At 37.3% G+C, this 24,227-nt stretch overlaps 1 protein-coding gene across 27 annotated transcripts in view; it reads right to left on the bottom strand.

The window, feature by feature from the left end:
• Positions 1-24,227, bottom strand: part of LOC117405087 (neurobeachin) — a 349,257-nt gene that overhangs the window by 97,955 nt on the left and 227,075 nt on the right. For all 27 annotated transcript variants that reach the window (XM_059031199.1, XM_059031208.1, XM_059031201.1 and 24 more), the window contains 2 exons: positions 17,753-17,877; positions 3,352-3,498 (listed from right to left, as the gene is read on the bottom strand). In XM_059031199.1, coding sequence (XP_058887182.1) covers positions 3,352-3,498; positions 17,753-17,877 — 272 coding nt within the window. The remainder of the gene's footprint in view (positions 1-3,351; positions 3,499-17,752; positions 17,878-24,227) is intronic.

The raw sequence follows: 24,227 nt of genomic DNA, 5'->3' as shown, positions 1-24,227 counted from the left end.
TAAATGACAGTATTATTTATTTATTTGGCAGGCGACGTTAAGTAAAGTTCACCAATTTCAAACACATGCTTAACCTCAAAGGAGTTGGTAGTCAGGCTATACATAAGTGCCAGTCCTATGATTCTCGACATAAACAAATTCCTTAATCAGACTGTAGAGAAACTGTTAAAGTTGAAGAGCACCACAAAAACATGCTGCTCTATGATTCCTTGGAGTCTAGAGTCTGCTTACACTCTTCAATAGTTAAGCTTAGTGTACAACCAGAAGGCATTTATTCAGTATGTATATATTCTCCAAAAGATTTGGTTGCTGGGAATAAGAATCCTTGTTCTTTAAAACCTGCTTGCTGCTTTGACAGTATAGAAGCCAAACAGTTTTACTCCTGCCACCACTGCAGCTTCAGGAGGTTATGATTGTCATCTAAAAGCCTCCACATATTTGTATGCTGATAACTTTATTAGTAAATAAAGTTTTGGCCATTGGCTCCTAAAGGAAAGCTTTATACCCACTGAATATTAAAAATATTTCATCTTTTTATCTCACTATGTTTTTTCTTAATATTTATGTTTCTGCACATGTTTGATTAGATTTACTCTACACTGGTTGTCATCATTCAAAGAAACCCAGGTCTCTGTATCAATTCCCCATATACTTAACAGTGACCCCAGGAAAGGCTAAACTATAAAATGTCTTGATTTCTTTGGTCACTCGTTCTGCTCAGCCACTGGCATCATGGTTACCAACGCAGGATGAGCACATTTTATACTGGCTCATCTTTGGTCTCCCAGCAGCTACATAATGTGGTCGGGAGTAGAACATATAAACTTTATATTGGGTTGACTAAAATTGGAATACAGACTGGGTCAAAAGACCCTTGGACATTTCAATAATATGCTAGGTGAAAAGGTATGAGGTGTGGAGACTTGGCAGGTAGCAACAGCAAACCATGCGGTTGCTTTTGTACACATTTGCACCATACTGGAGCACTATTGAGCAACTAATGACATGCTATAACAATGTCTAATTGTCTAATGTTGCTACGTGGCAGTTTCTATTATACTTTACAATTACAGGCTAACACAGTTCTTCATTTTCAAATCAGTTCAATATTTGTATGACCCACCTTTCCACTGCGGCAGTCCAGTTCTTCTAATAGATTGGCTCAATCAGAATATTCTGGAAAAAATGACTTTATTTGGCCTAATATAATTCTTCTCCTTTTCAATCCAAACTCCAGGCTCCAAGATGTAACTGGCCTTCAAATGACCCATTAGAACAGCTGCATAGTTCCTTTCTCATACAGTATGGGCCTGGTTTTGGACTTTTACTTAGCCAAGTTCCTACACCTTGGAACCTAAGATTTGTGTTCTCCTCAAGAGTCCCAGAAAAATATCTCTTTATAAAAACACACTACATAAAAGACTGATTCGATGCTTACTCTGCCACATCCAGGTTTTGTAAGCCCACACACCAGTGCAATATCTCTTTTTGTTATGTTTTGTTTTTGGTTTCATAATGTGAAAATCATACTGACAGATACGGCTTCCCCTTTAGACTGTTATTGTTTACCTTTCTAATGGGATTATTACTTAGCAGACAGCTCCCCTACTGGCTTAATACTGCAACTGCATTTTTTTTTTAAAACTATGTTATGGTTTTTACTAAACAATATGATGCCTAAAAGTTAGAGAAGTAAATTCATGTCCTGCAATTATATTTCAGCCAGTCAGACTTGCTATTTACAATATGCACCAATAAAAATAAAGCATAAATGAATTGGTTCGTAAAACACCACAGGCAGGGCAGGGGAAAAGCCAATGAAGTCAGTCTGGGGCGTGTCATGGTTTAAAATAAAGTTATTCTTGAGCACATGGTTTAATGACAAGGAATGATATCTGTGAGATCTTATATTTGGAAAGTGAAAACTTTGTTTACACTCACATTGTCAGGCTTCTTGGGATGTAACATTTGTACAGGAAAGCCATCCCACTGAATTTCCATTGTAGATAAAAAGAAACTGGGCAACCAGTACTCAGCAGTACTGTTAAAAAAACAATTATGCAAAGGCCACTCTATTTTAAGGGCTGTTAACAAACAGCTAATAAACATGTCAATGTACACACATTTTCTGTTAACTGTTAGTTAATAATATATAATAGGCCAGCTAAAACTTCAAACACCACAGCTCTATGGATGATCAATACCCAGTCGATCATATACTTGAAATCGGTTCAAATTGTTACTGTAGTAATGTTTAGCAAATTAAACCAGGTTGTTATTAACCCTAACCCTAAGCAAAGAATTAACAACGGTTGTTAACATTTAAAAAACGGGCCTTAAAATAAAGCGTGACCTATGCAAAGAGAGGCTTTGCAAAGCAATATAAATGAGCACAAAGACAGATAATGGAGAAGGCTTCATTTCTAAATTAGTACTGTAAGACATTTGATTGCACTTCACTTGGATCAAGTTGGTGTTAGAGATCTCACAGCTAAAAGATCATTTGTGGCAAGTGTTAATGCATCCACAAATAAAATGACTTGCCTCTTGATGTAAATACTCTGGGAAGGAAACATGCTAAAATAAAAGATGACACAAACAATGATTAATGTAAAGGAAAATATGAAATAAAAATAAAATAAAAACATTGTAAAACATGACTTAATAAATACACAAACACAGGCACTTACAGATGCACAGTATACCTGAACACTATTTCAAACACCTCATGAGTCTTAACTCTTGCAGGAGATTACACTGTGGTGGAGCAAAGATGGGCCTCACCAATGGTGAGTGGTACAGGACTAGTGTCATATAGATTTGATGAATGTTACCTTGCTCTAAGCACAATTGTATTTGTATTGTATGTGTACCATGGAGAAGATGTTGTGACAGAAAATAGATGTTGTGACAGAGAAAACCTTGTCACTGATTCCTGCGCAAATGTGTGCAGCTGGGCCGCGGAACAGGAGATGCGTTGCTGGGCAACCAATTGAGCAGTTAGGTTCACCCGCTGCTGAGCTGATCGGGCGGTCCAGATTGGCTGGGTAGCGTGCCCGGGGAGGCTGTGTAGAGCTTAAAAAGCATCTGTGCAGTGTGTCAACACCCAATTCTCTGTGTCTGCCTCAGTATTGTTCAGTGACGACCCACACACGTAACACTTCACCCAGTTATAGGTGTGTTGTACAAGAACACCAGTATTGGCAAAATGTTCTGACATTACCTCAAAAGAAATGCCTCTGTAAAATACAGTCATTTTTTTTTTTCTTTTCTTTTTTTTGCTTATGCTGGTCGAAATGCAAGTTTAAACCTCCTGAGGTATTAAGCGAAATGATCTTGCGAGACAGTTACCTGCTAGGTTGTCAATCTCCTTCTCTTGTAAAAGGCTGATGGCATCATCATCTCCCTCCAGCATGAGCTCGGTTTCTGCATTCTGGTTTACCACTGCTTGGCTTCGGAAAGTTTTCTTTGACTTCACTACATCATCTTCGTCTGTAGCTATTAGGGAGAAAAAGGAAAGGAAATATGAGTATAGTAACTGATTACACATTTCCCCCTTTTGGGTACAAAATGCAGCAGTTACATTAACACCTGAATAGTGTGCAATTATGGTTTTGATATTCTTAACACTGTCAATGCTGGGATTGCTTTTCCATTTCCATATATGTGACCACAATAAAACATTTTTTCCAAAAGAAGAAGGTGATACTGCTTGTAGATACTGTACACAATCTAATGGGGTTTCCATTTAACCTGGTTTCCATAAGACTACTCTTAGGTGCATGAGGACTGCAAGCAAAAGTATGAGTAAAACAGAGACATCTGCACCAACCTTATTGTGTGTTATATTTAGTTAAAATAAGAGCATTACTTTCATGCTGCAGTTTTACCACTCTTGGAAAACACTTTGAGTCTGTTGTTTGACACATAACTAAGCAACCTGAAGCAACACAATTCCTAGAGTGATTGAAAACTGAACCACAGTAAAAAGGACCAAATAGCTGCTGACATACTAAAAAAAACATTTATCTAAATGATAGCCTACAAGACCCAAAGATGCCCTCTAATCAATATATCCTTTAGGAATTAGAGTTCAATTTGTCAAAATTACAGACAAGAAGAGGGGAGGTCTTCAGAGTGGCCTCATTAGTGTGCTTTTTAACAGTCTGCTTCAAAGAAATCTCTTCGCACCTAACAAATCAAAAAGAGATTGGGAATGGAATTCATTTATAAGATCATCCATCTTAGGATGACCTATATAGTGAACTTCATGGAACCCTTCCCCCATATATCAAGCAACAACACCTCCTCTGACTAGACTGTGGTGGAAATCTGTTTCTGTAAATAACAGTTTCATTTTAGAATCTGTCAAAGCATTGGGATGGGTATACTTCTCCATTAGAAGCCAAGCAAAACATTTCTTGAAGGTGAGGTATTTATTTGCAGCTAAACAAACCTGTTAGGGTTTATGATGTTTTGTCTATTCTGTTTAAAACATGATTTAAAACCTTATAATAAATATAGTAGTTTACTTTGTATATAAAATATTTTTTAAGGGGAAGGCGAAGCACAATATTAATGCTTCAGTTCTAATATCCTTGACTCCAATAGAGAGTCAAAGATTTAGTTACATCCATTCATTACAGACCATTTACTGTATTTCCTGGAGAATAATAACCTTACAAAACTAGAACCAAACAATTAAGTAGTATAATTCAAGGTCTGTTAAGCACTCTACAGTCAGTCGTTTGTCTCTCAGTTTTGTGACACAGTTTTGCACCAAAACCCCAATCCTTTCTTGTTCCATTCACTTCAATGATAAGAGTTGATGGGCAAAGACTAACTGCCAGGGGCACTGAAATACAATGCATATTAAAACGGAATCATTAGGGACAAGTTGGACTGCAGTGGTATTTTGATGCCAGTCATCTCTGTAATGTGGGATTTCCTCTTTTTTAAAAAAAATAGGCGTTAATTAAAAATAGTAGTAAATACTATGCAAACAAATAAGAACACTGGGCCCTCACACCGGCTCACCATTGTGTCTGGTTAAAGCAACCTTGTGAATTGCATTGGCTAATGCCTTCCCCCTACTTTGTAATCCTCACCGCACTCTACAATATATGCCAATGCCAATGAGTGCTCTTGTTTATGATATTGCCAAAAATCAACATGGTTTAAATATTACACAACTATCTAAACACACACATCACAAGCATGTTTAAGGAGATTTTACACAAGGCAACTCCAAATTAGGAAAACAGTATCAGACACAAAACTTTTGTTTGATACGTATAATATGATAGAATGCTTTGCTAACATCTGTTGCGTGTGACTTTTGTGCTGTGAAACAAGAATCCCTTTGAAAAAAAATCAAAGCATCTCTCTTGTACAAAAATTATGGTCAATAAGAAGTGTAAAACACATGCAACTTATAATTAAAAACACAAAAGAAAATGTGTTGGTCTAGAAATGTAATTGAAAACAGAATGCAGTGTTAGTATGTTAGTATATATATATATATATATATATATATATATATATATATATATATATATATATATTAGCTCAAAGAGCCAGCTGATGTAGCCAACCATTTGTTTTATTTATTTTTTTGCCCATAAAGAAAAATAACAGGTGTAGCTCCACTTAAGTGATGTAGTGTAAGTGGAAAATTACAACGCATATAACCAGCTTGCATTTCTGGCATAAGCAGGCTGTTCAGCTCTTCAGATGATTTTTGTAAAAATAATGCAGCAGTAATAATTTATATTATATTGTGTTAAAATGTGTCTGGACCCACAAAACAGTCTTAGAAAACATTTAGTAGTTACCATGCAGGGCTGCCTTAAATGCAATATTACAGCAAATTATCTATTGAATTAAGGTCAGGAGTCTAGGAGGGCAAAGTCATTACTTCCAATAGTCCCCTAGATTCGCCCCCATATAAATAGTTCATGCGCAAATTTGAAGTGCTTGAGGTAATTATCTCTTTGGAATGTGAATCAAAGACCATTTAGTTTCAACCCACAATAAATTGTACTACGTTACCATACAGAATGATGTTTCTCTAGTGCCAGACTGTAAGAAAGCAAACAAACACCCGGGAGATTGTGGCATTCAAACATCTTTGCTCTTTTTAATGATAGGTACAGTATATACTACAGCTAAGGCCAAAAGCGTAGCATCCCCTAGAATTTTAGGATTGAGGCATAAAAATAAAAAAAAAACCTATATGAACATAATTTTTATTTAAAATCATGTAATCAAAGAAACTACAAAATTATTTTGCAAAAGTCTACCGGAAGCCATAACTTTAGTACAGTATTTAGATTTCTAAATGTATGTTAGATTTCTAAATGTCAAATTTTTCAATTTTTGTCAGTTTTTCGCTAAGTATACAAAGTGGTATGTAATTCAATAGATTAACGTAACATTATTCAGCAGGGTTCATTTGAATTTATGAAGCAAAATTAGTTAATTCTATAGGGTGATGCAAAACCTTTGGCCATAGTTGTATATTACTTGTACTTTACATTGTATATAAACACACAGTAACATGATTTCTTTGATGATGCCGGGATTGTATTGTGTTATCACATCCTACATTACATAATGCCAGGTAATTGATATAGGTATCATTAAACTAGTGAACGGGTAACCCTTAAGGGTTTACACTTAATCTTTTAACATGAACACGCTAATGTCATTTTTAGCACACATAATGCGCATGCATATATCATGCATCCAGAAACAACTTAAGTAGCGTGGAATGTACATTCAGGAGAAGGGTTACAAGCAAAACGGTTACTAAACTGTACTTTGTGTGTTAACACATGTCTATGTATGCTTAGTGTAAGAATGTGTGCGGGGGTGCCAACTATTCAGAAGATTTCACCACTCTTATAGAAAAGCCTGTTTCAAATCAGATTTTGCTATTTATATATTATGTGGTATTTTATTTTCGTGCTCAACTTTTTTTTTTCTTTCTGTTTGCCCTTATTTTACAGCTTCATTTCTTTATCTCTTCCTTTTTATTTCTCCAACACACTTAAAAAAATGAATGTGCAGCATGATGTGCCAACACCAACAGGATGACACAGGTGTGACATGCAAACCATGTTAGGTATTCTCATATCTGCATGGAACAGAGCAATCTGGTCATTCTGTTTCAAGCAGTAGTGTTTACTACATGTTAAATGGGTTATACCTGGGCTAAGAAGCTTTTGAAGCACAGTTTTGACTTGCTTGGATTCTAAGTAGCAGACTTGTTTCCTGTTTATTCTCAGCTATTTTGTCTTAAAACAAAATATCAGTATTTATTTCAAATCACCTTAAAAGCCTGGACATGCTGGTAGCTGATGAACAGGTCTCCAGGGATAAGTGGCCTTTGTTCTTTATTATAATAGCAGCCCTGGTTTATTGCATTTTGCACCGGTTGAACATAAATGGGGACAATTACCACTGTAGTGTAATTTTCTTGTTTTCTCCAGTATTAGAGTATAACACCATGGTTATTGTCTTCATGGTTATATTTTTCTAAATGCAGTACCATATAAATTTGACTCAAAGGTGATAATTAATACTAGAATGTAACAGAATAGAGCTGTAGATTAAACAATTATGAAAAACTGCAACGTTTTCAAGTGAACAAATGCACGTACAGTACCACAACTGATGCATAAAATGTTCAATGAGGGAAAGTTTGATGTAGAATTATATTGAAATAAAACAACAAACAAAACAAAAATGGTTGGATTCTGTATTATTCTTTGAAAAGCAAAGCCTGACTAAGAACTAAAAGTTAAGGTACATACAGTGCATTTAATGGCTTTTCTGCAAGTCCCCCAGTCAAAACAGAAGTGTGTTTTCTTTTATCTCTGCTTTGCCCTGGCAGACCGTACGGATAACTTCATCCAACTCCTACCTAAATATACTGACAGGAAGTCCTGATACTGGCAACATCTGGAATTCAGCATCAGCCGACTGGGTGTTCTCTCTATAGCAATGCAGTTTCACTCTCTGCTGCAGCTTTCAGAGACAACCCCCTCTCTTACTTCAACTACAGTATGACCACGCAGTCATTTAAGATATATTTGCAGTACTGAACTTCCCTTTTATCCAAACACAAATCGAAGTGGATAAAGCATAGACATGGATTCAAAAGGTGTGCATGTGACCGGAGTGTTTCCTTACCGGCTTAACTGCACATGCAGAGTGAAATAAGATACAAATCAAGGGAAAGCTGACGATAAACTTGCACCACAATATACCAGAGGCTCACCCAACAGCATTAAATTAGTCATTGAATAATTATGTATTTGATTTAGTACAGACTTGGGTAAAGCTTTTTAATATGTAGCACAAAGTACAGCTACTATACAGCACAAGTAAAAGGAGAACAATTTATTTACTATGTATGTTTTTACCTTCCTTGTAAGAGAACCATTGATATTACAATATTTGTCCAAATATTTTTTATCAGTACAAAGCTGAAGTAAATATGGGGTGATTTATTCCACAATATATTTTGTGCATATCCATTGTACAATTTACAGTACTGTACACAGTTTTTTCTATGTTGTTAATTTTGTCTGCTTGGGTTAAGATTCTATATTCAAGGGCCATTTTTTTTATCCACAATCTACCCAGCAAGACCTCAAGCAATGAAATGCAAAATACAGCTATTTTAATTGGACTGAGCAAAGAACTCTTGTTTTATTTTTCAATCTTGTTTTCTTCATTTTAAAACAAACAAACCAAATTCATACAATATGATAGTTGAGTCAGCAGTCAGACACAATGTTTATTTGGAGCTTGCTTTGTAGCCTTGAAACCAAACCGCACTCAGTTCAAAATAAATAAAATACATGCACTGTAATTACTGAAGAGTAATATTGCACACACATATACAATTTTGTTTACCTATATATATATATATATATATATATATATATATATATATATATATATATATATATATATATATATATATATATATATAGACACACACACACACACACACACTCATTTGATGCAGACAATGTGACACAATGTGTAATAATGTCCTGTCCATAGGGGCCATTGACTATAACACATTAGTGAGTAACTGTTCACCAGTAATGGGACAGCAAGGACACTTGTAAGTAAAACACTGCAGTTAAAGACTTGGATCAATATTAATGTGACTTCCATTTCATGCTTGCCCAATTCCAATAAGCTGACAATATACTGTGATTGTGTGAACTGCCTCCAAGTAACACAAAAGGTTATTAAAGCAAGAGGGAGGAAATAGAAAGCACTTTTTATGCTGACAGGTCTACTAATAGACAGCGCTTTTGAAGGAACCAAAATGCGAATTAAGCCGACAGGGTATAGAAACTGAATTCTAATTAACCTTTATTCATTATTAAATAGATAAACCACAATTAAATTACATACAAATAAACCCTATTAAACTTACTAAATCAATAGGTCTATGACCTATAGTGGGCTGATTGTATAAGCTTCAAAACCTGTAATCTAAACATCTGCAGTCTGTTTCACTTCCAAAGGTACAGTAGCTAAATGTTTCTTTATTGCTATTTTTTTAAATGACACAGACTTCACTTTAAAGTAATTTTCGCTCATAGCATTTAAAATATCTGGACAGCAATCAATTCATGACAGTGATTACCAGGAGTTCACAACAGTGCTGTTTTATTTCCTAATTTAGGTTTAATGTTCCATGTTTTAGATCCATAATGTCTTCTTTGAGTTGGATGATTAATATAAGCTGAATATAAGAATATATAAATGATGTAGTTTAAGATGACAATTATACTGTATTGGACTGTCAATTTCTGATTAAGTAACGAGCAAAAAAAAATCTAAACTACAGCTAATGCTAATAATGTTAGTGTATAAAACTGAACATGATCTTGTCTCTAGAATGTTGTTATTTTTAAGGTTTTGTTTGTTGGACCATTTGTTCTAAATCTGTAAAATCTAAAACACCACTTTTATTTTTTCTCTCAAGTAAAACCAGCCCAATGACTACTTGCCCCAAACCCAATTATTGAATAACTTTTACCCAGCATGGAGTGTTATTTTTTTTTTTTATTTCCACGCCTTTCTTCTGGGATAGTAAACTTTTACAGGATTTGTTTCCAAAGCGAATGCTGTTAAGCCGAAAGCCATATCATACGCTAATATTCTTGTATTCGGTAGTCAGAAATGATCAAGTATGAGATTACCTCTGGAACCCAATTTCACTTTTCAAGGTCATATCTGGATGGTTGCACATGCTTAGATAAATCAGGTGTAGTGTGAGCCCCATCTCTGAGGAGCTCAGAAACTCTCTCATCTGCCTTTCTCAGCATATTTTATTATTTTCTGCCAAATTATTTTTGTCACTGTGACTCTGTGTTTGTGCTGTGCTGGATCTGCCTGCCCTTTAGTGCAAAGCCTGATCAAACCCATTTAACTTGATGCCTTTGATTGCAGCCACAAAAGGATCTGGAAATCCAGCTCCCCATCCTCCGGTATACAGAGAAACTCCAAATGGTGCCTGACAGTCACTGTAAGTAGAACAATGCACACCAAAGCGAATGTAAATGAAGATATACATCCAGCTTGGAAAGCAACGCTTACATTCATGATTTTGTTTAAAAGAAAAATTAGCTTTAAATACCTCAAAGTGGTGTTGTGCAATCAAAGTGATCTTGCTGATGAAATGAGAACTGTGATATGTTACACAACGAGGGACTGTGTCCATTTTGATCAAGAAGCACTAATGATTTTTATAGAAATTGTTTATCTCCTGGTACAGCTTTACCAGCTTGAAAATGCGAAATATTTACTTACATCATGTTCTTTTACATAGTTTAGAGAAATGTATTGGAGTTTGTGGCACTGCTCTTCAGTGGTTCAAGTCCTATCTGTTTAACAGAAGACAATTTGTTACCATAGGTGGCTGTAGGTCTGATGTTGGCTCCATTACTGCTGGTGTCCCTCAGGGCTCTGTCCTGGGACCTTTTTTATTCAGTATCTTGAAGCTCCCTCTCTGTCAAATAATTTGTCATCATGGCATTAGTTTTCATTGCTATGCTGATGACACCCAAATCTACTGCAGACTAAACCTGATCCTGCTTTGGCTGTTTCTATACTTAACTGCCTGACTGAAATTAAAACTAGGAAGCAGCAGAATCTTCGCAAGACAGAGGTCATGCTATTAGGTTCTCTGCACCAGCTGCATAAAGCTGGTAGTTTTAGTTTGGTCATTGATGGGCTTGAGATTAGTCCTACGTCTAGGTGTTAAATTTGACTCTACGTTATCTTTTGAGGCCTACGTTGGAAATATCTGTAGAGTATTTTTTTTTTCATCTACGAAATATCGCTCGCCTTAGATCATCTTTGTCAATGTCTGATGTGGAGAAACTGACACATGCCTTCATTTCATCGAGAATTGACTACTGTAATGACTTGCTTGCGGGTGTTTCTACTAATGTTCTTAATAAGTTGCTATACATTCAAAAGCTGCTGCTTGAGTTTTAACAAGAAAAATAAAGCATGACCATATAACACTAGTTTTAGTATCTCTCCACTGGTTACCAGTTAAATATAGAATTAAGATCTTACTGCAGACCTTGAATAGCTTGGGTCCATCTTACATCAAGGATCTGCTTTGCTGCTCCCCAATGCAACTTGCGGTCAGCTAAAAATGACCTCCTTTCTGTGCCAGGAACACAATTACGAACTATGGGAGGTCGTGCCTTTTGCTCTTTGTCCCCTTGTCTTTGGAACTCCCTTCCAAGGTCTATCAGGGACTCAGAGTCTGTGTCTATGTTTAAATCGTGCCTCAAGACTCATTTTTATACATTGGCTTATTGCACTGCATAGTTTGTATTGCATTGTTTTATGTATTTTATGTTTTGTTTTTTTTAAATGTAAAGCACTTTGGGATTTATTTTAATGAAAGGCGCTATACAAAATAAATGTATTATTATTATTATTATTATTATTATTATTATTATTATTATTATTATTATTATTATTATTATTATTATTATTATTATTATTAAATAGAGATGGCTAGTTGTGACTAATTGAAAATTGTCCACAGGGGGCTAAGTTGAGACCATCACATTTTCACTGATGACCTGTCTACTTTTTAATTTTTTTATGTTAAAGGTTTGGTCTTAACAAACACATACTGTATTTAGTATGGCCACCATTGTCAACTAAATGTACAGTTCATGACAACACTGGGAGGGACTGATCTATAATTACATTTCCAGTACTTACATACAAGAACCAAAATATTTCCACTTGAAAGTACAGAGCCACAATGAAAGCAGAGATCTGACCTCAATCACTGTTCAGCGTCAGACTGTGAGTGTAACATCAGACTAAACCAAATCCTTTTCACATGACAACCGTATACATTATTCAGCTCATTAGAATCACCAAGAGGCACATGGTCTTCAACAAGTTCTCAATCAGATGGATTCTGACACAAGCGACAAGCAAATCCATACAAAGTAAAAGATAATGTTTCATGTTCCCACCAAAAAAAACAGAAACAAATACTGATAAGCAGTTTGTTTTCTGTAAGCCATTTTAAATAGTAAAGATATACTACTACGGTCATCAGTGTAAATCAATGTTTTTTAAATATGAATCCTAGAAAAAGGGTGATTTAGAAGAACTATAATGACTTCACACTAACTCACTAAGTAATATGAATGCATTTTTGCAAGATCTTACAGGTCTCAAGATGCTACAATTCAGTCTGACTGGGATCAACACCTCCTTTGTAATTTAAATATAACATGTTTTCTTTTTATTAGTGAATGTTATTTTGTATGGAAAATTCTTGTCTGGTTCCTAGTTAAATCCTAATACCTTCAGTTCAGTTCCATACACTTGAAATGAGTATAAAGGAAGTATTAAGAAAAGTCACAAAGCATGAATGGTTGCATAGTCTTTTTGAACGGTTCAACTGCTAAATAATTGGCTGTAATTGCCTGTCATTTTCCAAAGGGTCACTGGCTATATAATACACTTTAATTGTCATGCTTTTTCAGTAAGGTCACTCCTGTATTTTAATTGCTATGTCACGGCATTAAAAATCGCATGGGGCTAAAAAATCGCAATTATTAACAAAGCGAACGACTCCAGTGAGGAAATTTGTAAACCTTTATTATATATACAGGGGTGTAGCTAGGCATAGATTTTTACTGAGTCTAAAGAAACCCTGAAAAAAAAACCTGCATCCTGTTCATGAAGCCTGGAGACTATTAATGCAAACTGCAAAGCAATATAAGTCGCTAACTCTTTTTACCCAGTGACCCACCTTGGACGATGTTTGAAATTCCTACAACTGTAACTGCTAAGATTGGTGCTACTACTGCTGGAACTGGTGCCAACACTGCTGGGACTAGTGCTGCTACTGCTGGGACAGGAAAGACTGGTGCTGCCACTGCTGTAACTGGTAAGACTGGTGCTGACACTGTTGGGACTGGTAAGACTGGTGCTGACAATGCTGGCACTTGTAAGACTGGTGCTGACAATGCTGGCACTTGTAAGACTGGTGCGGACACTGCTGGGACTGGTAAGACTGGTGCGGACATTGCTGGGACTGGTAAGACTAGTGCTGATACTGCTGGAACTGGTAATACTGGTGCTGACACTGCTGGGACTGGTAAGACTGGTGCTGACACTGCTGGGACTTGTAAGACTGGTGATGACATTGCTGGGACTGGTAAGTCTAGTGCTGACACTGCTGGAACTGGTAAGACTGGTGCTGACACTGCTGGGACTGGTAAGACTGGTGCTGATACTGCTGGGACTGGTAAGACTGTTGCTGACATTGCTGGGACTGGTAAGACTGGTGCTGACACTGCTGGGACTGGTAAGACTGGTGCTGACACTGCTGGGACTGGTAAGATGGTGCTGACACTGCTGGGACTGGTAAGACTGGTGCTGACACTGCTGGGGCTGGTAAGATGGTGCTGACACTGCTGGGACTGGTAAGACTGGTGCTGACACTGCTGGAACTGATGCTGCTACTGCCGGGACTGGTAAGACTGGTACTGACACTGCTGGGACTGGTAAGACTGGTGCTGACATTGCTGGAGCTGGTAAGACTGGTGCTGACATTGCTGGAACTGGTAAGACTGGTGCTGACACTGCTGGAACTGGTAAGACTGGTGCTGATACTAGTGCTAAGACTGATCGGACTGCTGAGACTATGATGCCACGATTAAACACTGATTTAGAAGGCTTTACTTTACATAGAGTTAGCCAATCCTCCTATGGCCTGATCTATCGAAACGCTGTAACGCTTCCTCTTAGGACATGTCTCAGTGGACATATGGCAGGGCAGGCCATTCAATGCACCCATACTGCTGCGAGAGCAACCAAACATATCGAAAGGATGCACTCAGTTAAACTCTTTCTCGTCATGAACAGGGGCCGTAGGAATCCGTTTGCTGCAGAAAATACAGATTGTCTCTATGCTGTCCGAGAATTTTTTGTTTTACACTTGGGGCGGAGCAAAAAACATGCAAGGCTTTTTTTTTTGTTTGTTTGATAACCAAACCAATACACATCATATATAATCATCAAAGCAGACAATGTTGCTTTAAATGTACATAAATACACTTTAAACTGCTTCTGGTGTACAGAAGTCAAGGTTGAACAAGGTGCACGGTCACATTCATGCTGGAAGTGTAACGTAGCTGCACTTTACTTCAGTATCCAGCCCGTTGTTACCACTTAACAAGCTGTTTAAATATGCTGAAAACGATTTTAATATAAGAAATACAATCACTAAACATTCGTACCCAGTTAGCTTATTATGAAAGAAATGCGTTACAGATTGGTTTCTTCGTTTCATCTTTGAGTATGTACAGTACCGACCCGTCCACTAAATAATATACAGGACTACCCACTGCTCCAGGGGCTGGTTGCACTAACGAGAACAAAAAATGGGATCGGATCCGAATTCTGGAGCTACATGCGGCGTAACTAGGGAAACTGGCCAATGAGAACGAGAAGTGAACATGTCTGTTTGGCGCGAAGTTTCAATACTCTGACTGTGAAATTTATATACAGCCTAAGAGCACAATAATTTTATGAATAAATGGCAAATAAAAAATAATAATACGAAAACATGTCGATTATATGCAAGTCTTAAAGTAAGTGGGCACATTATTTTTTAAAAAAAATCTTGATATATTTTTGTATTTTTTATTTATTTTTTTAAGGCAAGCCCGCAGGCACCTGGCCAGACCACAGGGGTCGCTGGTGCACAGACCTACCCGTCCCTCCCACCGGGCAGCGCTCGGCCAATTGAGCGGCGTCCCCTGGGAGCTCCCATCCTCGGTCGGCAAAGGAATAGCCTGGACTCGAACTGGCGATGTCCAAACTATAGGGCGCATCCTGCACTCCACGCGGAGTGCCACTCGGGAGCCCCCGGGGAAAGGTTTCTGACATTCAGTGCACACTATTAAGATGTTGTTTCACTATACAACATCTTATATTTATATTCAAAATAAATATAATTTGCAAAAAAAATCATTAGCAGTAATTATCTCCTGCTTTAAATATGAACTGGAAATTAAAGCATAAGACGACATTTTTTTTGCGGTTACTTGTGATTTTCAAAACAGTCAGTTGTTAGAATAGATGCAAAATGCAAAATGTCTAATCCTACTTGCAGTTCAAAGAAACAAAAAAATCTCACAATTACCTACCTTCTTATATTAACTTGGGTTTTTCCTACATTGGAAGCAAGGATGATCTGTGTCCTCAGTGTGCCAGTTGTGAAGTACGTACTGGCTAACGACAGCCTTAAGCCAGCCAAACTGAAGCAGCATCTTGAGACACGGCATCCAGATTGCGTTGGGAAAGGACACAAGCTTTTCCACAAGAAAGCTGATCAATTAGCTAAACAGCAAGACGTTCTTAAAAAAATCAGTCACTGTCTCAGAGAAGGTGATGAATGTGTCCTACCTGGTTGCAATGCATACTGCAAAAAACAAAACTACACACAATTGCGGAGGAACTATTATTACCAGCAGCAATCGACATTTGCAGTGAAATCCCGGACGTCAGTGCTGCAGAAAAGTTAAAAGTAATTCCACTGTCCAGCAATACAATTAGTAGACTGATTGATGATTTATCCCAGGATATAGAATGCCAGCTTATAGACCGAGTAAAATCCTCAGGCAAGTTTTCTATTCAGCTGGATGAGTCAATTGATATTGCTGGGTGTGCAGTAATTCTGGTATTTACAAGCTACACATGGGGGGGTGACTTTGATGATAATCATTTAATGTGCCATGAAATTCCATCAAGAACAACATCACAAGAAATTGTCAATGCATTGGATAACTACTTTCAGTCACATAGTTTCAGACATAGTATGGAATGGCAGAACCGAGTGGGGACTGCAACCGATGGTGCTGCGGCGATGACGGGCAGGAGGTCTGGCGTAGTAAAAATAGTGCAAGATCGTGTCCCTGAAGCTGTGTGCCATCACTGCTTTCTACACCGTGAAGCTCTGGCCTGTAAGAACATGTCTGATGAACTTCATGATGTTTTAAATGCAGCAGTTAAGGTTGTGAACTATATTAAGACCAGTGCTTTAAATGCACGTTGCTTCCAGACCTTGTGCTGTGAATTAGTAGCTGATCATGAACAGCTATTAATGCACACTGAAATACATTGGCTTTCCCATGGAAAGATGCTGCAGCGTCTATTTGAGCTTTGAGAAGAGGTGCATTCCTTCCACGCTGAAAAAAAGATAAGATTTGGCTTCTTTCGCTGGCATACCTTGCAGATTTATTCACTCACCTATACAAATTGAATGTAGCAATGCATGGAAAAGGCAGTAATATTTTTTGAGCAGCAGTGCAAGATTGAGGCATTCAAAGAAAAAGGTGCAACTGTGGCACAAACAAATAACAGAATGCTGTTATAAAATGTTCCCACTTCTGTCTGAATTTATTGAAAAGAACAAGAAGTTTGATGTCTCCATTACCAAACAGGTAATTGACCAGCATTTTAAAAGCACTTTACGATAAGTTTCAGAACCACCACCACCACCTATCTGTGTGAAGCAGCATTTTCAGTCAAAAACAACCTCACAAGCACTGTTTGTGAAAATGTTTGGACTGCAAAACCATCACTGTTTTAATTAGTTTTATTCTTTTGGAAGTTATCTCAACTTTCTCTTTCTTTCTTTTTTCTAACAGCTGGACAGTAAGTGTCAGTAGCAGCTAGCCTAATCTTTGACAGGTTGTCAGAATGTTTGCAATGCTTGATGTTGAATTGAAAATTAAAACTGGTATTCAGTATGTTGCAATACAATTTTAAATGTTTGGTTAAAACAATTTTGTACTCATAATTAATTTGATAAACATTTTAGCAAATTCAAAGCCTGAATGCTTATATAGTGCAGTGTAGTTACAAATAAATGAAACGTCGCTTTTTGATTGGTTAAGTATTTAAGTTAAAATACCGAATAGTGAATAATTATTTTGGGTCGCGGGTTCATTATTCCTGTGTTCATTTGGGTCGCCAGTCTAAAAGTTTGGGAAACACTGACATAGAGTACTGTCACCTCAGAACATTTCGTAGTGCAGTATCTTCCACACCCCACTCAACTTTGTATTATGGACACACAGATTTGTTGTTGCTACTTAATCTATGATAGGGAGATGTGCAGAATTAAAGCAAATTTAAGCAAAGGCTGATCACTAACCATAGTCCTCCACTGCTTTCAGCATGACTTCTGGGTGGGTGGACCCAAAGGCATTGCGCACAAAACGCCGTCTCCTCCTCAGGTCATCTTCCCAGTAGTCGAGGCGCCAAAAATCATGCAGTGGGCTGCGAAAAGACACAAGACACACGTTAGGAGGCATAGCTCAGTATGGAGTGGCTTTAAAGATAAACACATTACTCATTATTCCTTATTTAACTCTGATAACAGTGGGTGGGTTACAAAGTATTTTATTTCGCACAGCGTACTATGGTAATCAAACAAATTCTGGCACTTATTTAACACCATAATAGCATTAAGCCGTTCAGCCAAGCCTCTTTCACAAGGCTGTACCGACTGCTCAAGACATAAATCATGGAAAGACCATTAACAAATACAGCATCAAATTACAAATATAAATGGCACAGCTTGCTTTCTTTTTACTGTGTTTTTAACAAGGCTTGTAAATCAAACGAAAGAACCTCAATGCAAACAGCAGGCAGTTTAATGACCAGGGTCTCTCTGCAGACAAAACCTGGAACTATAAAATACTGCTCCACTTGCATATGTGGAAACATTATTAAAATAACGTCTTGAAATATTCATTGAAATGATTCCCTAGGCGCCCCCCCCCCCCCCCAGCAACCAAAATAAATTTGCATATTTATTAATTATTAATAACATTGAATTAGAGCTCAAAAAAAATTTCAGCATGTGGTAACCATCTTTGTAAATTATTTTTCCAACATTAGCAAAGAACGAAGATAATTTTATTGCTTGCAGCTAATGCAAACCATTAAGTGCAAGGGCCAACATCAGGTTGCTAAGTGCTTCCCTTTTCAAGTGTTCTTCAGCTTGGAGACATTTCAAACGTTTAAAGCTTTTGTGTTTAAGAAGGGCCGGGTTGAAAATGCCTTAACCAAATTGGGAAATCTAAGTAAAAAACAAACATATGTCTAAAAGTAGAGCATTTACAAGTGAAGACGACTAAATATGATTTTTTTTTTTTTTACTTTCATGACTAACCTGCTATAAAAGCAAGTGACAGTATATAACTGCCATTAAATTTAAGAATTTTAAGTTCAATATTATTATTATTATTCATTTTCTTAGCAGATGCCCTTATCTAGGGCGACTTACAGTTGTTACAAAATATCACATTGCAAAACATCACATTATGAAATATCACATTACAAAATATCACATTACAGATAAGAGCAGTTATAAAATACAATAAAGTCAGTAGTAAATAGGATCAAATTCAAATAAGACAAATACAGTAAATAATTATGTTTGAGATGATTTTGACTAAGAACAGTTACATGTATTCTGAAAAATATTTGCTCTTAAGAGTAAATTCCATTAAGAGCAAGTATTAAGTACAATAAGTGGATAAGAACGACTTCAATTAAGAGCAATTACAAAATAAATGTCAATATGTTCACCTTTAAGAGTAAAATCAAATACAAGATACAAAAATAGCTATAATTGAGAGCAATAGTAGAATACAACAAAGTGTGGTGCAGTTAAGTGCAAATACAAGGTGATGCAAGTATTGATACAATTGGGTGCCATATGGTCCAGTAGTCGAGGGTTATGAGGTTTACAGATGCTGTCTGAACAGGTGTGTCTTGAGGAAGTGCCTGAAGGTGGTCAGGGACTGAGCAGTCCTTATATCTGTGGGTAGGTTGTTCCATCACTGAGGGGGGGGGGGGGTACAGCTAATCTGAGGAGCGGAGGGAGCGAGAGGGAGTATAGGGGGAAATAATAGTCTGGAGATGGGAGGGAAAAGACAAGGTGAGCAGCAGAGTTTTGGATGAGCTAGAGCGTTTGGATAGCGGAAGCAGGGAGGCTGGCTAGGAGTTGCAGTAGTCAAGGCGGGACATTACCAGGGCCTGAACTAGGAGCTGTGTGGAGTAGTCGGTGAGGAAGGGGCGAATTCTGCATATGTTGCTGAAGAAGAGTCGTCAGGAGCGTGCCAGAGAAGAGATGTGCTGAGAATAGGAGAGGGAGGGGAGGGGTCGAGGAGGGAGAGAGAGTGGTGGATTCAAGAGGAATAGAGATAGAGAGATCAGTGGTGGGGGGAATATTTAGTGATGAACGCTAATGCCAAAGTTGGTGTTTTGGAACTATGTTCATAAATATTTTTTTATTAATACTGATATTTTTCTCATAATAAAAGTCGATGTATTAAGCTTTTTTTAGTTAAATATAATTCAATGATTAGGAATATAAAAATGTATATTCCTGTCATTACATTAGTTCACAAGCATTGTTGTTCCATGTCATTAAATATATTTGGAAAAAACCTCCCAGGAATCATCTTATGGTGTTGCAGGTGCCCAAGCTTGCCTCTTTCAGTACGATGCCGGTGCATTGATTCCAACTAAATCTCCTATGAAAGCCAGATAGACGCCCCTGGGCTACACCTGATTCTTTAATTATCTTGGAACAATAAATATTGTGTGCATTGACCTTAAAATGACAGTACTACTGTCCACTAATTTAATTCTTACATCCACTAGGAGACTAGAAGTGTTTCAGGAGTGTTTTAAACTTCAGGATGTGATGACTGAAACAGACAAGGATACAAAGTGCATCTGAAGAAGGTGATGACTGAAACAGACAAGGATACAAAGTGCATCTGAAGAAGGTGATGACTGAAACAGACAAGGATACAAAGTGCATCTGAAGAAGAAGAAGAAGAAGAAGAAGAAGAAGAAGAAGAAGAAGAAGAAGAAGAAGAAGAAGAAGAAGAAGAAACTACTTCAGATAAAAAATGAAAGAAAGAATATTTTTACTAATTTCATTACTGCTCCTCTCATCATTGCTTAGTCCCACTTCCATTTCTACTATGTTCTATCAAGTTCTACTATGTCCACAGTTTCAGTTGAGAAACATGCTACAACACACGTTAATGTTCCTCTGGGAACAGCACAGGAAGCATATGTCTGTGAACCTACATTGAGTAGACGGCTTGTATACTCTATTCACAAGCGTCTGATGCAGGACAACACACTTTGTGAAATACCAGTCTTTATCCAACATGTTTGCATTCTGCTCACACATTTTAGATTTTTACAATTCAGGAAACATCTCATGATTCAGACAGAAGAAACCCATAAACAGCTTCTCCTTAAACGCAAACGACTAATATCTTAAGAGGCATTTACAAATGTGAAGGATTTCCAAGCACAGATTTGACATGCCCAACAGAGTTAAGTCCTTAGCTACCAGTTACGGATTTGATTGTGTACCCAGTTCCTGCATAATATTCAGTCAGTCTAAACAGATTAAAGTGTTATACTGGATCAAATCACAAAAGCTACCTCCTGTTTCCCTGAATAACATCAGCAAAATTCAGAAACCAACAGTCTCTGGAGACTTATCACAGCTCACAGGGGATACAGTTGATTTTCAGTTTAACAGTGTGTGAATGTGCATCTCTGCATGTATGTGCTCAGTAAAATGAAAGCCACTGTCGCTGTCAAGCGTGGAAGGAATAACTGAATGGCAAATTCTTTACAGGAATTGAGTGCAATAGTACATTTCAGATTCAAAATAATATTGTTTTAACCACTGAACTGATCTTTCATCAATAGCTTGGACACTACTGTACATTTCTTTAGTCTTAATTAATAGATTATATGTCCACTTATACAACATGTGTGGTGACAGTTTACATTCATGGTTATTGAATAACCTTTAAAAAAAGGTACCATTGGTAACCATTCTGATGTCACAATCAACATTTTTCTTCATTAAGAAACAATGCTGCATGGTTCAGTATGTGACAGTACACAAACGTGAGGATTTTTGAGCTTTTAATTAAACCGATATGCCATTACCATATTCTATTTTGTGGTCAATATTGTCCAATTTGTTCAGTCCCCAAATAGACATCATTAAGACGCATAAAGCAAAGGGTGGACCTGCTGTGAAATACAGAGGTTAGAGAGCCACATGCAAGCCGCTAAAAACAGGCAGCATGATAGACGTATGACATTAAGGTTATTAAAATGTGCAGCACACAATGGCTGGAAAGCTTTTCATTTCTATTACGATTGCCCCAAGGCTTTACTACTGCACTGGGTCAAGTTAAATGTGGCACTGAGATAGTCCAGCCTCGCACATGCTGTTCGCTCTGTGTTAACAAGTTTTACCACAGCTTTGGCCCTCCTTTCCCAATCAAGTCAAAGGTAACCGTATTGCGTCTGGAACCTATTACTTTCACCTCATGCTGGCGGTAAAACAAATATATCGGATTACTTTAAAATAGCATTTCTCTCACTAAGTAGACGTTTCATCATCTTAAATGCATTCATATTTTAAGTAACCCTATGCACTTGGATGTGTGTATATCTGTGTATAATACTTGGAGCGCTAAGAATGTACCTAAACTTCATTTTAAGCTAGTTTGTAGACAGAATGGATAAAATGTTATGCAAGTGTTTGGGTCTAAGAACCTGCATGACCACATAGCTGTATGGGAAACTGTGGTTCTGTATCAAACACCTTATATGCCTGGATGGAAACAGAGAAAAAACATGTCGACCAAGGAGAACGCTGGTAAGGATATTCTCAGCCATTATTTTCACTTTGACTCGGGTGAAGTCAGTTCCTGCCACATGTCTTGAACCTTGACTGAGTGTGAAGCTCAGGTGGAATCCTAGTAAGCAACTGACAATGTCTATATTATCTACCAGATTGAGGCAGTGGTGCCCAATGTACAATTGAATACTCAAGTCACCATACTTGTCATATTTTTGTGTCATGCTATATATCAGTAACAGAAAAGTAAAAACCTATTTTTGATTGCAGAGCAACATTGGTGTTTTTAAGATTGGGACCTCTTCATACACAAGTGCAGGTTTTCTTGGTTCTTTCAGTCTCCATCAATGAAATAATTCAGGAAATGGTTGGAACAAAGTCCTGCGGTGGCATAGGAGATCCAAGTATGTCAGCCCTCATCTGACTAAACATAAAAATCAATATGCTGCTTTGTTGGACTTTGTTGACCTTTATTGCTAATGCACAGGTATAACATTTCAAAATTGCAGCTCTGTTAAAATAATATTTATACTGTGGGCTATTAAACCACAAAGGTAGCATTCATGCATTCATCAGGGTTTTGTCAACTGTTTTTGTACGTTCTTTACTTCATAAAAGGCAAGTTAAATGAGAACAGAAAGCAAACTTAAAAGAACATCATTTTTTCAAAGCCAACCTGGCTTACAACTCTATAAAGCAATCAGTCAATACCTCAGCAAATCTTGGCAAACTGAAAAATATTATTTGGCTGCTAAAAACTGTGTTTTATATGCTGATTGTTTAAGGGGTTTATAATATATTTAATACTCCATTATTTTTCTGAGTCTTAGAGGTGACTATTTTGGAATGTAGCAGTCCACATTGAATTTCAAAACCCAATAAATCATGCTCTTCATAGCTCACCAATGACAGACTATTCATCAGTGTGGCAATCTGTAGGAATAATTAGCTCCCCTGACTTTCACATTCAACTTACCAATTGTACACAGTGACAAAAAAATGTGGAAGTCAAGCCTCACGGAAAGCAGACAAAATGTATTAGTGGCATTGCTCATCAATCACTGAAATGGATTTCAAACTGCATTTTAAAAGCTAATTTGCTAACACTGATAACCAAAACCATCAGTAAAGGACTCCCTCTTTTTATTTATTGCTACTCTTCGTTTTAAAGTGCTTCATGATAAATACAGAAAATGTTTAATGTGCATTTAAATATGTTCACTTCAGTTAGTTATTTGCCTTGCACTCTAACCCTCCCTTATATCGCTTACTCAATATACACAATATGCACAGAGAGTACCACAGACACCTTCACTGAAGAAAGTAACATTTAAAAGCCACAGACCAGAACTGAATCAGCACAAGCTACTTTCATCTGATTTAATCCATTAAAATAAATATTTACTTGACATTTGCATTGGTTTCCTCTTAATTGGCACATTGCTGTCTATATTATTGTGAATATCAGTCTCATAATGCACATTTCACAGTTTCTCTGACAGTCAGGCAACAAAAACCTTATACTTCTATTCATTCTCATACAAATAAAATATCGAAGCGTTTGTCTCCAGCAGCTGCACTCCCAGAGTACACCAAGGTCATTTTTGATGAATTATTAAGTCAAAAAGGGATCTGTGTGTGAACCCCAGTGCTGAAAACCATCCTCCGGGCCATACTGCTTCCACTTTCACAACAACAGGCATTCAAAACTGCACGTGCATATGGCACAGAAATTAAACCGTGCACTTGCAAGGTCACAGTTCTGTAATCCACACACTGAGGTACTGGTCTTAATCCAACACAAAATCCTTTCAAAAGGACACACCATGCAGCATGTGTAAAATAATGCATACTTGACTGCTACAGCAGGAACTTTGACCCTGGGGGTGTTTCGTGCCTGAAAGGCTCTGTTTTAAGTGTTCCCTTT

This window comes from Acipenser ruthenus, chromosome 9 (genome assembly GCF_902713425.1).
Source record: "Acipenser ruthenus chromosome 9, fAciRut3.2 maternal haplotype, whole genome shotgun sequence".
Taxonomy (NCBI): domain Eukaryota; kingdom Metazoa; phylum Chordata; class Actinopteri; order Acipenseriformes; family Acipenseridae; genus Acipenser; species Acipenser ruthenus.
The sequence above is the reverse complement of the archived record's forward strand: the minus strand, read 5'-3'. Positions and strand labels throughout refer to the sequence as shown.